Here is a 15,403-nt window from a genome sequence, read left to right as displayed (position 1 = left end):
TGGAATAGACTACTCCAAGGCTGCTGTTTTGGAAAGAGGAGCATGGAAGTCTAGATGTAATGACAAAATAAATCAGAAAAGCTTAGTTAGAAGCTGCCTGAACAAGGGAATACAGGGCTTCCTTCCCAGGGCATTAGATTGCTGAGACTGCTGAACATGGCACACAGCTCTGGCTTAAATGACAGATGTATCTACTCCTAATTCTGGAGGCTCTAAGTCTGAATTCAGGGCAACTGGTCCTCTGGAGGTCTTTGGTAAAACCCTTTCTTGGGGAGGCGGCGGTGGGGAAGAGACAGAAATCTTTAATTAATTAATAAAGAAATAAATAAATTAAAAAAAACCCTTTCTTGCCTCTTGCTAACTTTTGATAGCTGTCAGCAGTCTTTGGCATGTTCTGGATTATGGAACATCATTGCCATCTTTGGTTCCTTTATCATTGGTGTTCTGCTGTTCTTATTCTCCTTATTCTCTCTCTCTCTCTCTCTCTCTCTCTCTCTCTCTCTCTCTCTCTCTCTCTCGTGTGTGAATAGATTCCTCTTACAAAGACAGTCATTAGGTTATGTCTACTCCATTGCAGTGAGACCTCATCTTAGCTCAATGCTATCAACAAGCCCCCTATTTCCATATCAACTCACCTTCACAGGTAACAGGGATCAGTACTTCCAAGCTCTTGGGAGACGAGATTCATCCCAGGATAGGCAGAAACCCCAGGATAAAGGATGGAGGAAGAGAATGAAGCCAGTGATATTCTCTAACATGAAAGAAAAAGAAGAGCCCAGGATGGAGAGACTAAGAGAATAGATACAGGAAGGCTGCTTCCCCCAACAGCCCCTGCCTGTGTTTTATTAACCTCCAATTACTTAAAAGCTCTGAGATCCATGAGAGCAGGCTGCCCATCAGCTTCTCCAAGTCCCTTCTCCACTGGCACATGTAACTTGCAGCTTCCCTTTGGGCCCCACCAGCCTGGCTGCAGTATCCTGTTTTCTGTTCATTGCCAGATTTCTGGTTGGCTGCCACCTAATATCTTTTGGGCCTGGACTAATTTCTTGCAGTCCCCAGGAAGCGTTGTTAATTCTCAAGTCCTCCCATCTGGTGGGTCCAATCCCCACCCTCTGTACAGCATGCACATTTTCTATGATTTACACTTGCAGCACGATAGAGTTATGATGAGCCTTAAGGAGTACAGACAGCCCTGATGCTCAGCTCCCTTCCTCCGTTTTGCTTGTTTACAGCTCCCTGGGTCCCTGTTCCCTAGAGTGTGCACCAAGTTACATGTATAGATGCAGGGTAGAGAAGGTTCTAAGGAGTGTAGAGACAGTCCATAATAAACCTGGAGTTTCTCTGCTGATGTGTACAGAGATCAGAATGTCTGGAGCCTTCACAGACCTGGCTAGGAGCAGATATGGATGTGATGGGCCAGGCCATGATCTTACTTATTTATTTATTGAAGATTTCTGCCTCCTCCCCGCCACCACCTCCCATTCCCCCCCCCATCAAGTCCCCCTCCCTCGTCAGCCCGAAGAGCAATCAGGGTTCCCTGACCTGTGGGAAGTCCAAGGACCACCCACCTCCATCCAGGTCTAGAAAGGTGAGCATCCAGACTGCTTAAGCTCCCACAAAGCCAGTACGTGCAGTAGGATCAAAAACCCATTGCCATTGTTCTTGAGTTCTCAGCAGTCCTCATTGTCCACTATGTTCAGCGAGTCCGGTTTTATCCCAGGCTTTTTCAGACCCAGGCCAGCTGGCCTTGGTGAGTTCCTGATAGAACATCCCCCATTGTCTCAGTGTGTGGGTACCCCTCGCGGTCCTGATTTCCTTGCTCGTGCTCTCTCTCCTTCTGCTCCTAATTTGGACCTTGAGATTTCAGTCCGGTGCTCCAATGTGGGTCTCTGTCTCTGTCTCCTTTCATTGCCTGATGAAGGTTAATATTCAGGAGTATCAGGCATGATCTTCAAGTCAGCATGATCTTCCTCCTTTGCCAATTTAGATGCTGAAGAACAAGGGATAGTTGCTCAATCTCAGTGAAGCAGCTGAGAATAATGAGGCCCCTGCTTGTTAGCTGAGGTCACCGGCAAAGCCCTGTCAGGATCCATTCTTGCTACTGCAAGAACTCACATAGCTGAAGGAATTATGACACTTCTCCAGTGGTTCAGAATGACTCATCCTTGGGCCCCCTACCTCTGGACATTGCCTCAAGTCCCTGGTAATCCTCATCAATGTACCATCTGTCCTATCCTTACCATTTAGTTATCTGTTATCCTCAATTTCCTTGGAGCACTGACATCCACTTCCAAGCCATACCTGGGTCCTAGAGCTGATATTAAAGTTTAAGAAGGGACCCAGAAAGAGTTTCAAGTGCCAACTTGTATGGGACTGACTGTCAGAAATCCTGCCCAGACATAAAAGGCACAGGGATAGAAGTGGGGGTGGGGGCGGGGAAGGAGTGGTCTCCATCAGCTAACTTCTTAGCCGACCATCCCCTTTCCTTACAGTTCTCAGACAGAAACTCCAGGAAGTCTGATAAGGTCATTCATTCTTCAGGGGTCCTAATCTAAAACCATTTCTGACCACAGTAATCCAGTTTGCAAATGGGAGGGAATTTGATCAGAAGTTCTGCTCTTCCTAGGCACTCTCTCACTGGTGCTCTCTTCTGGCCTCTGTAAGCACTATATCCACATGCACAACTTGTCTGCATCCAACCCCCAACAGACACATAATTAAAAATAAAATCTTTTCTTAAAAACACCATTCTATTCTTGGAGGCTGGTCTGGCCACTCTCTTCATAAGCGGTGAGGTTTGACTGTATTTTCCTGGTTCTGTCCCTGTGATGAATTCTTCACACAGCGAGAGAAGCTAGGAGGATGGTTAGCATGAGATGGCTGACTGCTTCCTCAAGGAGGCCTTATCCCTGGCATGACACTAGACTGTCGTTGTCTACAGTGGAGACCACCCTGTCAGGAAGGGGTTCTGCCTAACTGTCTGGACCCTCTAAGCAGCAAAGCAGAGAGAAAAAGCAAAAGGCAACAGCGGATAGAAGTGTGAAGTAAATACATTCATGTGCCTTCTTAAGAGGATACACCTAGTAAAAAATATCAACACACTTCATAGAGAAAAGGCAGTATCCTTACTGCAGAGGCCTTATAAGGGAATAAAGGGGAGAATTTTTTTTATGGGGATAGATGTGAGCAGAGACATATAAAAATGACAAAGCAAATGATTGATTAAAAAACATCAAAGTCCAACAACAGAGAGATTCAGGGTATCTTTTAGGGGATGTCACTCATCAGACTGAAACTCTTACAACTGCAGTGTTACAAGGCCTGGTGGTTACAGGCTTGTAATCCCGGCCACTTGAGAGATTAAGGCAAGAAGACAAGTTCAAGGCAAGCCTAGGCTACAGAGGGAGTTCAAGTATGGTCTGAGCAACTTAGTGAGATCACATCTCAAATAAATAAATCAACAAATAAAATTAATGGGATATAGCTCAATAGAACAGGCACAAGGTCCTGGATTTAGTCCCCAGCACTGCAAATAAAAACAAAAACAAACAAAAAACAACAACAAAATAAAATGCCCCGAGGGACTGGCAAAGATGTCATGAGATGGAGACTGGGCAAATGAAGCTTGAAAGTGGTTGTGGGGAGGAGTCCTTAAGGGCTAGTGAGGGAATTACCACAGGAAGGAAACAGAGCGCTTGCCTCGATGTTCAAGGCCCTGAATATGATTCCCAGCAATGATGAAGGGGGGAAGGAAAGGGGACAGAGGAAAAGGAGGAACAAGAGGGAAAATGAAAGAAGGGAAGATGATGAGGAAGGAGCTGTAGGAGGGGAGAGGGCGGAAGAAAGGAATAAGAAAGAAATTTGTTTTTATAGGTATTTTGTTCATAGAGGAACTGTTCATGTCATTGTATTATGTAGAAAATTCCAAAATCATAACTGATAGAAAGCATGAAATCAATTATGTGTATGAGTGCACACTGCATATAGTAAAATACATAGTTGGATCAAAATGTATATATAAAGATTGTTAGGAATTTTCTCTGCATTTTGTAAGATCTCCAACGATTTGTTTACTTCTTTTTACATTCCATGGTTTTTTTTTTTTTGGTAAATCATATAAAAGAAGAAAATGGTTCTCATGCAATTGCTTCTGATTGCCATCAAATTCACCTTCATTCCTTCATCTCAGTTGCCCTTATTCTAAGATTCTTTTTTAAAATGTGCTTTTATATTTTGCTTCCACATATGTCTGTGTGAGGGTGTCAGATTCTCCTGGATCTGGAGGTACAGACAATTGTGAGCTGCCATGTGGTTGGTGGGAATTGAACCCAGATTTCTGGAAGAGCAGCTAGGGCTCTTAGCTGCTAAGCCATCTCTCCAGCACTTCAGAATCTAACTTTAACTTTCTTACACTAAGGCTGACCATTCCCATAAACACTTTGTGTGTCAGACTTGAACACATACCACAGTCTGGTTTAAGTGACCTGTGGAGATAAGTTAGCACTTAGCATTTGTTTTGACGGGGTGGGGGTGATGTTCATAGGCATCTCTACCACACCTACCTGTCACATACCTGCCCTAGAGGTGCCAGACACTGGGGTATCTGTTGAGAACCAAGGTCAACGTGACCTAAGATGAGTCTGCACTGTGCACATTCTTTTTGTCTGTCCTCGGCAGGAGCAAGTCCTTCCATCTGAGAGTTATTTTAACTTATATTTAAATCATTTTAAAGAGACAGTTTTTGTGAAGTTAAGGATATGACTCCAATTGAGACAGACAGATCAATGGAGCCGTATTGAGTGTCCACCCTCTGCCCACTGTGAGGCTAGGTTTCTCATGTGTCTTAGAAGTAAGGAGCGAAGAAATAAGTTGGCCTTTGACAGTGTGATTAAAACACTGTAAATCTGCCAGGAGCCAGGGTGTGGGGTAAAAAGCAAAAGGACTTAAACCAATGGCAGACTTCAAAGGCAACTCTTCTGCTCACCAGCTTTGTGGTTTGGGGGACTTAATTTCTCAGAGTTGCAAATCCTCCCTGCTGTAAAGTTGGGCGAGGGGAGCATATCCCAGACCTCCCCCAACTCTATTGGGAAGCATTCATCAGGACCCTGCCTCCAGAGGGACCCAGCAAAGAACCTGTGTACCCTTGGTCTTTGCCACTTTCCAGGGGTTACTACTTAGAATGCACAAGGCCAGTTTGTTGGGAAATCTACAAGGAAGAAGTCAAGCTGCCAGAGAGTTGACAACTATAGACATAACCCTGCCAACTACCTGCAACATGTCACTTTGAGCAATTATGCATCTTCCTGGGTATTAGAATATACCTCTGATATATAGGAGCCGGAAGCATCCAATACCCAAGGGAGTGCATGTATCCTGTACGTTGCTCAGAACCTAGCAAAAAATTTATTCTATTACTCAGTTATTTGAGACGTGTTTCTCTTTGTTGTAAATTAAATAGGAATCTAGGGAACAACCTAAAAACCCAAACACAAGAAAATATCTGTTCTTTTCAGCTCATCTGGTTTGCAGCTGGGTAGTTGTGAGGTGTTACCACCCTCCCCACCTGCCCTCTCAGCTGAGAGCTCCTATGGACAGCAACCACATAGGGTCAGGGCTATAACCAGCAAACCTTGGTTATATTGCCATGTGATAATACAATTGTTGCCCCTCTCTTGGCAGGTCCTTCAAACCGGACTTCATCCTGGTTCGACAGCATGCCTACAGCATGGCCCTGGCTGAGGACTACCGCAGCCTGGTCATCGGCCTTCAGTATGGAGGGCTTCCTGCTGTCAACTCTCTCTACTCCGTATACAACTTCTGCAGCAAGCCCTGGGTGGTAGGTGGAAGATAGCCCACGTGGAGGGAACTGGGGAGCATGAGGTGGTCTCCTAGCCTGTGTCATGAGAAGGAAACAGGCCATGGTTTTGACAGCAGCAACTTCATTAGCACTCACTATGTCGTGTGCTCAACCCCAATACCCACATCCCAGATATCCCCACTGTACAAAAGAGGAAGCTGAAGCCCTTGTAGCTGGCAGTAAGTGCTCCAGCTCTTCTTCAAAACCCACCAGCTTAGCTATGGAGTGATACTCCCTCTCTGAACTCCAATGTCTTTGTCTATAAAATGAGGGCTACCCCTGAACAGTTCTACAAGCCTTTGGAATGACTCTGTTCTTTTTTTTTTTTTTTTTTTTTTTTTTTCGAGACAGGGTTTCTCTGTTGCTTTGGTGCCTGTCCTGGAACTAGCTCTTGTAGACCAGGCAGGCCTCGAACTCCCAGAGATCCGCCTGCCTCTGCCTCCCAAGTGCTGGGATTAAAGGTGTGTGCCACCACCGCCCAGCTTGGAATGACTCTGTTCTGTGTTACATGTGTGGGCTATCCCCCAAGAATGCACAGAAGCCCAGTATAAATCAGGCATTTCCCCAGCTTCCTTATTTCTTTGTCTAAGATCCTGGCATTTTCCTGGCACAGAATGTGGTTCTTCTTCTAGCCACCATGTACCTGTGTTTGCAAAGTCCAAGTTGTCCTTCTGGTATCCACCTGTAATTCTCCTTGGCCTTCTGAGTAAGATCCTAGCCTAGCCTCTTAAAGCTCATGATGACCTGTGATAGACCACCCTTTGCCTGCTTCCTCACCATCCCCCTGCACCTGAGGCCACAGCCATGGAAGCCATTGAAGGCCTTCAAAGACAGTCATCTCCTTCAACACATGGAGTACCCTTCTTCCTCTTATAGGCTAGGTACAACAAGCCTTCCTGATAACCCATGTTCTCCTCTATGTCCCAAATTCCCCATTTGCAACACCTTTGCATCTCAACCTTGTAGCATTGCCTGTCTTCCACTAGACATGGCCTGGCAGATTTGGAGTGTTGTCCAAATCATCATACATAATGCCAGATGGCACTGTGTGATGACCACTGGATCTGACCCTTACTCTGGAAGCACAAGCTAATATGAGGCCCAATTAGGAAGTAAGAAACAAGTGATGCACAGTGGGGACCTGTCTGCTTGTTCAGAATGTATAGAGTTGTAAAAGCAGAAACATTAATCACCCCCATGAACTAGGCAGTAGTGTCCTAGCAATCCAGTGAGTGAGATTTTTTTATATATATTCTCCATTTACAATTTAGGAAATGGGTTTCTGAACCTGCCCCTCCAGGTCTCAAAGCTAGTAACAGTAAAAATCTGAATGAGAGTGTCTGGACTCAGAGTGACTATCATGAAATACCTATAATGCTATCCTCGAAATACAGGCATTGCAGGCATAGGATGGCAGAACCCCCAACAGGTTGTGCTGGGGACAAGGACCTTGTGTGAAATGGCTGAGCATGCTGTTAAGTGCTCGTAAAATGTAGTTGGACTGTGAAGCCAGTGACCTGCCTACCTCCCGGCTCAGGGGCAGGCACAAGGGGGGGGGGGAGAGAGGGTGACACCCAGCCAAGGAAGTTGGCTTTTTATCCTAGCTCCTAGCGGTGAGCAACAGCTTCTAGAACTCAGCTCAGGACAGATGCTAGAAGGTCAGGATCGAGTGGGAAACCCTGACTGGGTAATGGATGAGCTCTCCTTTTCTCTCCCAGTTCTCTCAGCTCATTAAGATCTTCCATTCTTTGGGTCCTGAGAAGTTTCCACTCGTGGAGCAAACATTTTTCCCCAACCACAAGCCAATGGTGAGTGCCTTTTTTAATCTCTGCTTATCTTCGTGATGTGGGATGACCTTACTTGTCTGTCTCCTGAGTCTCTGGGCAGCTCACAGCTTGCTCCCTGGTTATCTGGTCTCCACATAGGAGCCTTCATGTCCTGTGCTTGTGGAAATGTCTAGTGTTCCCTGGGGGAAGGTTCGGCTTCTCCAGGGGAGTTTCAGGCAGTAGGGCAAGTAACAAAGGTACTCGGCATTCTGTGAGACACATCTAATGACGCCTTAAGCTGGCATCCTTGGAATCAGAGGTTGAATATAGAGGGCAAAAATATTTTTATAGTAAAATGTTACCTTCAGCACACTTTTTCATGGGACTGGTTTCTACTGTAATTTTAATAAAACGTGCTATTTTATTTAAGCTGATTATTAAAGAACAATGTGCTTATATGTTCAATTTCCATTCTTTGAAGTGCACCTGTGTTATCTCTAGGAGTCTACTAGGGCCAAGCTGAGAGTCTGTAACTTTACTACTATTTGGAAGGTCTAATGCCTACGGTTAGAATTTTGGTAGAAGAGTTTTGAGCTGCTGGAATCAGCCTCCATCGTGCCTGCTTATGTGATTGGTGCATGGTCAGCTCACTTGGCCTTGCATGAAATAGGAATCTCAGGGAGCAAGAGTAATGTACTCATGGTACTAGGGACTGTGGTCTGATTGTAGAATCTCAGACTCTGACTGTTGAACTGGACAAGCCTGTTTGAAGACACTGCCAGGTAGGACTGCAGGCTTCAGTGGAAGCAATCTAGTCAATCAGAGGCTCTTGCTGGTTGTCCGTCTACTGTATCTACCTGTCACTCCCAGAATTTAGGATGTCTGAGACTCTCATTGGGGTTGTCCGTCTACTGTATCTACCCATCTGTCATAGAATCCATGATGTCCGAGGAACTTATTGGGGTTGTCTGTCTACTGTATCTACCTATTACTCACAGAATCCATGATGTTTTGGCTCTCATTGGGGTTGTCTCTCTACTGTATGTACCCATCAGTCACAGAATCCAGCGTGTCTGGTTGGTCTGAGTGGTGTAATGGTAAATCTGAATTATTAATTTGATTGGAATGAAAAACACACGGATTACTTTCTCAGTGTCTGTCGGGGTCTTTCCAGAGAGGATTAACTGATCCAGGAAAGACCAACTTGAAATGTGGGAAGCACTATCTGTGAAGACGGGGGCCCAGATGGGATTAAAGGAAACGGAGGAAGGCTGGGGTTTAGGTATTCTCTTTTACTTCTGGTCTGCCATGATGAAAGCTGCTGGTCCTATCACAACCTCCTGGGCACAGTGAACTAAGAACCAAAGCAAAATAAATCCCCCCCCCCCACAAGATATTTCTCCCGGGTATTTGATCACTACAGTGGCAAGGTATGAATAACACGGAAAATGCATAAACTAAGAAAGTTCACGGTTTGCCTTTAAAGTGGATGGTTACTAATCACCACTCTGACTAGATTTTAGACAAGAATTTAGTCTCATTGAGAGTGGTAGAGAAGCAGGTTGATAAAGGTCTGTGAAAGTCTATGTTTAATGTTGTGCCTGGCATATGGTGGGTGCTCAGAGGGGAGGATCTTTCAAACAGGGGCAAAGACCATGACCTGGAACACTGGCGAGGGAGGGCTCACAGTTAGGTGGTCCTATGTAGTGGAGAGTAGCTCACTGAGTGCTGGCAGGAGCTCCCCAGTTGTCCTAGGGCCTCATGAATTCCTGGAATTCCCAACTATGAGCTTCACTAAGGGTTTTATTTATACCGCCAGCATCAACTATGGCTGCCGGCAAAGCTTCCACTCCCACACTGGTCTTGGAATTCTCAGGGGGAAAACATGAGTTAGGCTGAGACAGGTCCCAGCCCTGTTCACCCACAGGTGATTAGATAAAAAAAAATCTTTTGAACACTGGATCCTGCCAGTAGAATGAAGGAGTGAAATTCATGCTGGGTTAGCAGCCAGAAAGAGCTAAGGATACTCTTTTGTTGCCATGAAAGGGGTTTAGTTAAGGTGGCCCGAGCTGTAGACATGGGTGGAAGGGGGTTGTGTGAGGAGTGTGGAGGAGGACAGGTAGAACGTGCTTGCCAGATCCTTTTCGATACCAATATCATCCACCACGACAGGACACAAGAAGGCAAGAGACAGCAGGTGTGTGATAGAAATAAAACCACTTTACTGTTTAGAATAAAGGACACACTATAAAAAGTGAACATTATGCAACATTACAAGACAATATACATTCACGGAATATAAAATTCATAAATAACATGGAGGAAAACTGTAAACAGTGCTACAAAATTTAGCAACAAATACATTCCTTCTAGACAGGGTTTTCTCTGGTTGGTGTCTCTTCGTCATTACTGGGCTTCAGCGCAGCCAACTGGCTAGAGGAAAAGTAGTCATAGAGAATCTAAGGTACCCCTGTCATCAGAGCATGGTCATGTTCTTAGGTCCTCTCCTCCTCAATCTAAATAGCCAACTTAAGTCTGTTGAGACCACCTCTCCTGCCTTTTCCCATTTCATTGTGCTTCTGCCATTAGATTAGATTTTTTTTAAAAAAATTTTTCTCTGATACAAATACTAGAGCGATGTTTTTAACTTTAAGTAGCTGGGAGCCAACCACCTACTGCCCCTTGGCGTGAGGCAAGGAAGGGCAATGCTTCCTGGACCCACATTTTTCTCCCAGAAAGATCTATCCCCAAAAGTCATTGTGTGTCTTTTATTGTTTAAGAAGCACAACATGAAACAGGGTTTGTTTGGCAGGGTTAGGACTGGAGAAGGTAGGTACTGGGGTTTCTTTCCGCTCCCCACCCTGGCTACAGCAGAGTGCTATCCTGGGAAGCAAAAGTCTATGTATAAGAAAAGATGCCTGGGTGAGACAAAGAGAGCTTGGTGTCACAGTTGCCATGGTCACGGACTTTGCAGAAACCATAGCTTCCTGAATGAGCAGGAGAAAGGGTCTTGGGAAGTGGGTGGCAGGTGACCCAGGGGTAGCTGATATGAGGACGTCAGTGCGCTTTTGTTTCTGTTTTGTTTTCTTCTTCTCCTTCCCACCCTTGGGATTCCACGGGGGGAGGAGGCTGGAGGAGGCTGGAGGAGGCTGCTTCTAGTACCTTCTATTTCCTTGAACTCCAGTCTAGCTGAATGCTTGCATCTCAGTATTCTACCCTCCATTCTACTGTAGAATTTGAATCAGGAAAAGGCATGGGGGTTCCTTTCTTTCTTTCTCTTTCTTCTCTTAGACACAGTGTACACTGACAGCCTACGCATGGCACACGATTTTAGCAAAATAAAACATTCATGATATGATTGAAATACCAAAGTGTCTCGGCTACATAAATGATTTTAAATTATACAGTAAGTGAACAGGTGAAATAAACAAAGCTATAGCTTATAGAAAGCTCAAAAACCTCCCTCCGATGACGTGACTTTCCAGAATCCCTCCTCGTCCAGGACTTCTTGCCAGGGCCTCCACAGCCAACTGTGGCCACGGTTCTGCCATCTGATTAATGGGTTAGCATCAGGTGTCTCACCCTCAGGCCTCACCTTAGGTTTCTCCCTCTAGGAGTGAGGTTATTACACAGGGATTGAGAATGGCTAAAGGCCTCTTGGAAGAGACACGTGTGCGCACATGGGAGAGCACTTGAGCTGGGTAAATCGGGAGCTCCTTGTTAGGAGACTCTAAGGTTGAAGCAAAGAACCCCAAATAATATGTCACCCCTTAAGAACCACTGGCTTGCTCTCCTCTTGCTCCACATCATGGAAAGGGTGAGCACAGGGGAAATGAAATCAACCAAGTGGAAACTTGACACCCATCGCCTGAACTGTCTTCCTGCAGGTGTATGTGGGGTGGGGTTGGGGGGCAGACGCTGGAACGTGTTGGCTTCTCTCTCTCTTTCTACTTATAATTGGTAACTACGTCTCCTAATGTGGAATGAACTGAAGATATGATACTAATAGAGGATAAATACCCATAATCTGAAAAGAGACAGAGTAACTGTTAAATGTCACCACCTCACCACCTCAGACTCTGTAAAATACACATTATCATCTACTATCGGCAATGCATTTTTGACACTAAAACTTAAAATAATCTTATTTAATAGGAAACTTTATATTATAGTTTTATTTTAAAAACAAAAATACAACACAACAAGAGGCCTATAGTTTGATGGCAGAGCCTGGCTCCCTCAGTGACCAACCTTGTTCATTCTGAGAGGTGACCACCTCAGGAGGTAATGTTCACCCACTCCTGAGCTGGGGAAGAAGAGTATGCTGTCCCCAGATCCAGGAGAGGAGGCATTCCACCGAAGCAGGATGCTATGCAACTGTCCCTCTCGTGTGGAGACCCCCTAACCTACTCTCACACTCACCTGCCATCAGATGGCCAGTAAGGCAATTAAGTGAAGGGCACCCAAACACTAAGCAGAAGGAAGAAAGGAGGTGAGAGGTCAGATGACCCCAGTTATAGGGACAAGAGGGTGTTGAGGGTTTTTGGAGTTTCAAAATTTTAATTCAAATGGAAAAAAAAAGTCAACTTGGAATGTCACAATTTCCCATCAAACAATAAAAAGAAAAGAGATTAAACGATTCGCATATTTAACAGCATTGAATAGAATTCTGTGTCCTATAAAAATTAGCTCATAATCCCCTATGGGTATATGAAAATGTGTATATAAACACGTCCCCCTAGATGAGCTAAACACTACTTTGGAAATAGTATCCTCTCCCCAGGTCTACTTGACTATATCTGTGGATAGTGTCTGGTGTGTGTTTCTTCAGATTACACATTGGCAAGCTTTGAGCCAAACTTCCCTAAGAATTCCCAGGAGGATGTCTCATGGGAGGCAGGAAAGAAAAGATGTTCGTCCCAACACTTTGTCTGAATTTTTGTACAGACAGACATGTTGAACTCGGGCAGATGCTTAAGTCTTCATGAACTCAGAAAGCTCTATTACTCTGACATATGCTTGCTCCGGGATTGAAACATCTAATCAACCCGAGTATCACAGGGCTGGGGAACTGTGTGTCACCTCAGACCTGCTCCTGCAGTTTGCCCCCTCCCTCCCTCACTCTGACAAGCAGACATGAACAGATAGACCATCTGATCCAGATACACAGTCTATCCTCTGTGGATAAGGTCTTTCAAATACCTGGCGTCCGTCTGCTTGCTGTCCTTGACTGACTGGGAAACAGTTGGACCTGTGCCAACTTCCTTATCTATACTCTTTGTATATTAGGATGAAGAAGTGTAACTGGATGTGGGTCTAGAGAGGAAGAAAAAGGAGTAGCTATTAAATGCCCAGACAGCATAGAATTTTTCAATTTTTGTTTTCCTAAAAAAATATAGATTATATATCATGAAGAAGAGGAGTATACGTGCTCTTTCTTTCTGGCTTGGCACCAGAGATTCCCAGTTAGAAATGGGTGATGTCAAAACCAAAAAAGAGGGGGAGGGGCAGGGCCAGGAGGGTAGTTCCAAATCGACTCCATAGACAGCAGAGACTTTAAGTGTCCCCAGTGCTAAATTTGCAAGAAAACAGGCACTAATTTCATTGTCATCATCTGGGAAGAGTTAGTGTCCGGGAGGCTCAGTGGGATGGGAAGGAGGTGAGGTGGGACAGGTCTGCGTTCAGGGGTCTGTGGCGTTGCTGATGCTCTTGTCTGGAGGGGCCCATCCTCTGTACCAGCTGCAGTAGCCACCCTTCTGCCGGATGCAGGCATAGTGTTTAGACTGATAGCCGGGGTAGCCAAAATTGGAGAGCATGTCGGTCCAGAGACACTCATTCTTGGAGGTCACAAAGCAAGGCAGGTAGTAGCAGGACTTGATCTGCAGTGATACACAAGCCATAGTTAGGGTACTGCACCATGGCAGACCCAGCCTGGATTCAAATTCTGGGGCCCCTGTTCTTCAATGCTGACAGTATAGTTACACTAGCGACTAGCCTCACACCCTTGAGCATCTACTGGGTACCAGAAACAGTCCCTCTAAACTTTTGGTGCAGTTCTAACTCCCTTCAATAAATAAAGAGACTCAGCTTGTGCCAGGCCACAAAATGTATGAGTCCCAGACTAGATGTGGGAAGGGGAGACTGCCACTGTTGTAGGAAATGAAGGAATTAGAAAGATGAAAGCGATGCACTTTAGAGTTCAGTAGCCTTGGGTTGGAAGTCAGACTCAGCAAGCTATATAACCCAGGATCACAGAGCAAAGATCTCTGAGCCCTTATTTCTTGCCTGTATAATGAACAATTAAGTAATTAAGAGCACAGGAGATTATTCTGGGGATGAGGGGAGAGAGTGACTCAACTCCCTCCCATGGCTTTGTGCTTGGGGAAGGGACTGGATCCGGTTGAAGAGAGGTGTTAAGCAGCAGCTGATGTCAGCAAGCCTCAGCCAGCTTGCCCACCTGGGCAGGGACTCCAGTGAGTCAGCCGTCAGAGTGAACCTACTTAGGACATCCTGGCAGAATCCCCCAGGGAAAGTTCCTGTACCTGTCATAGCCTTGAACAGCTGGGAGGGGCTGAGATGCTGAAGAGCCCTCATAACCCAGCAGATGCCAAGTAGGCACCATTCAGTAAGTGAAAACAAAGAAAGGCTTTCTTCAGAGCTTCCTCTCCTGCCTTGCCTGGGGGCAGCATTCCTTACCATCCCTGCACTACCCCCAGTAGGCTGTCTGTCCCTACACAGCAGGAACTAAAGCTTCCAGACTTACCCTACAGAACTCACCTTGCAATTGCAACCCAGGTGGTAGCGGTAATTGAGCCCCTTGCGCTGGGACAGTGTGAGCTGGTCCCACCTCTCCACAAAGTTGCACAGTCCTGTGTACATTTTGCCTTCGTAGACACGGCCTGAAGTGGGATAGGAGGCAAGGGAATAGGCATTTAGTCAGAGCCCTGTACTGCCAGAGCCAGGCAATGACCCTGGGTTTGTGATACCTTCCCCAACCCCTTCAGACATGAACTCTGGCCCGTTTTCCAAATGATAATGGATCTTAAGATATTGAGCTTTACGCTGATGGACTCAAAGCCATCAGGTCTCAGATTCCTTAGGGTTTTGTATGTTGCCATTACAATGACAGCCTAGAGAGCGGTCTGTGATATAAGACAAACCAATGGCATAAGACATATTGACTGACAAGTGCTTTCTAGTTGTGTTAAAGCCAAGATACCACAAAATCAAGACAAAATCAGGACACAGTTAGGTGCACAATGGAGCCAAGGCTGCCAGCCAGTACTGGGTAAGCAAGATAGACCCTTCACTTCATGAGACACATGGCTATGACCCTCAGGATGCCACTGACTCGGGGCTGTGGGGTTGTGGCAGATGCAGAGCAAGTGAAGAGAGCCTTGGTGCTCCCTGTGACTCTTACCTGTCAGCAGGTACTGGTATTTGTTGACCTCTAGCTTAAGGCCACAGAGACTTTCAGAGGCTTCCGTGTGGATGTACTGCACATGGGGCATCTTACTGAAACCTCGGTACATCTGTGGGCAAAAGGGAACATGATCATGAGAAAGGGTCCCAGGCCCAATCAGCATGCTGCTGTGTAGCATATGAGTTTCTGGATCCCCCGCACAGCCTGTCAGTGACAGGCTATTAACTTACCACCACAGGGTTCCCTGCACCCCAGAGAAGGACATCTATTCTTTTCCCTGGGCCAGTTCCATGTCTCATTCAGCTACCCTACCCTACTCTTCTACCTATTTTTCTCTCAAACTACAATACCCCTTCA

The 15,403-nt window shown here is 45.7% G+C and overlaps 2 protein-coding genes across 4 annotated transcripts in view; one reads left to right on the top strand and one right to left on the bottom strand.

Annotated features, from left to right (window-relative positions):
* Positions 1 to 15,403, top strand: part of Syn3 (synapsin III) — a 389,669-nt gene that overhangs the window by 127,169 nt on the left and 247,097 nt on the right. For all 3 annotated transcript variants that reach the window (XM_050145613.1, XM_050145611.1, XM_050145612.1), the window contains 2 exons: positions 5,680 to 5,836; positions 7,576 to 7,665. In XM_050145613.1, the coding sequence (XP_050001570.1) occupies positions 5,680 to 5,836; positions 7,576 to 7,665 (247 nt within the window). The remainder of the gene's footprint in view (positions 1 to 5,679; positions 5,837 to 7,575; positions 7,666 to 15,403) is intronic.
* The window catches only part of Timp3 (TIMP metallopeptidase inhibitor 3), a 49,003-nt gene continuing 43,423 nt past the window's right edge, over positions 9,824 to 15,403 (bottom strand). The window contains exons 3-5 of the mRNA XM_050145615.1: positions 15,044 to 15,155; positions 14,401 to 14,522; positions 9,824 to 13,502 (exon numbers count right to left, since the gene is read on the bottom strand). Coding sequence (XP_050001572.1) covers positions 13,305 to 13,502; positions 14,401 to 14,522; positions 15,044 to 15,155 — 432 coding nt within the window. The 3' untranslated portion in view covers positions 9,824 to 13,304. The remainder of the gene's footprint in view (positions 13,503 to 14,400; positions 14,523 to 15,043; positions 15,156 to 15,403) is intronic.

Source organism: Alexandromys fortis, unplaced genomic scaffold, assembly GCF_014885135.2.
Source record: "Alexandromys fortis isolate MF-2015 unplaced genomic scaffold, M_Fortis_MF-2015_v1.1 scaffold_50, whole genome shotgun sequence".
Classification (NCBI taxonomy): Eukaryota; Metazoa; Chordata; class Mammalia; order Rodentia; family Cricetidae; genus Alexandromys; species Alexandromys fortis.
Note: the sequence above shows the minus strand (reverse complement) of the source record. Positions and strands in the feature narration are given on the sequence as shown.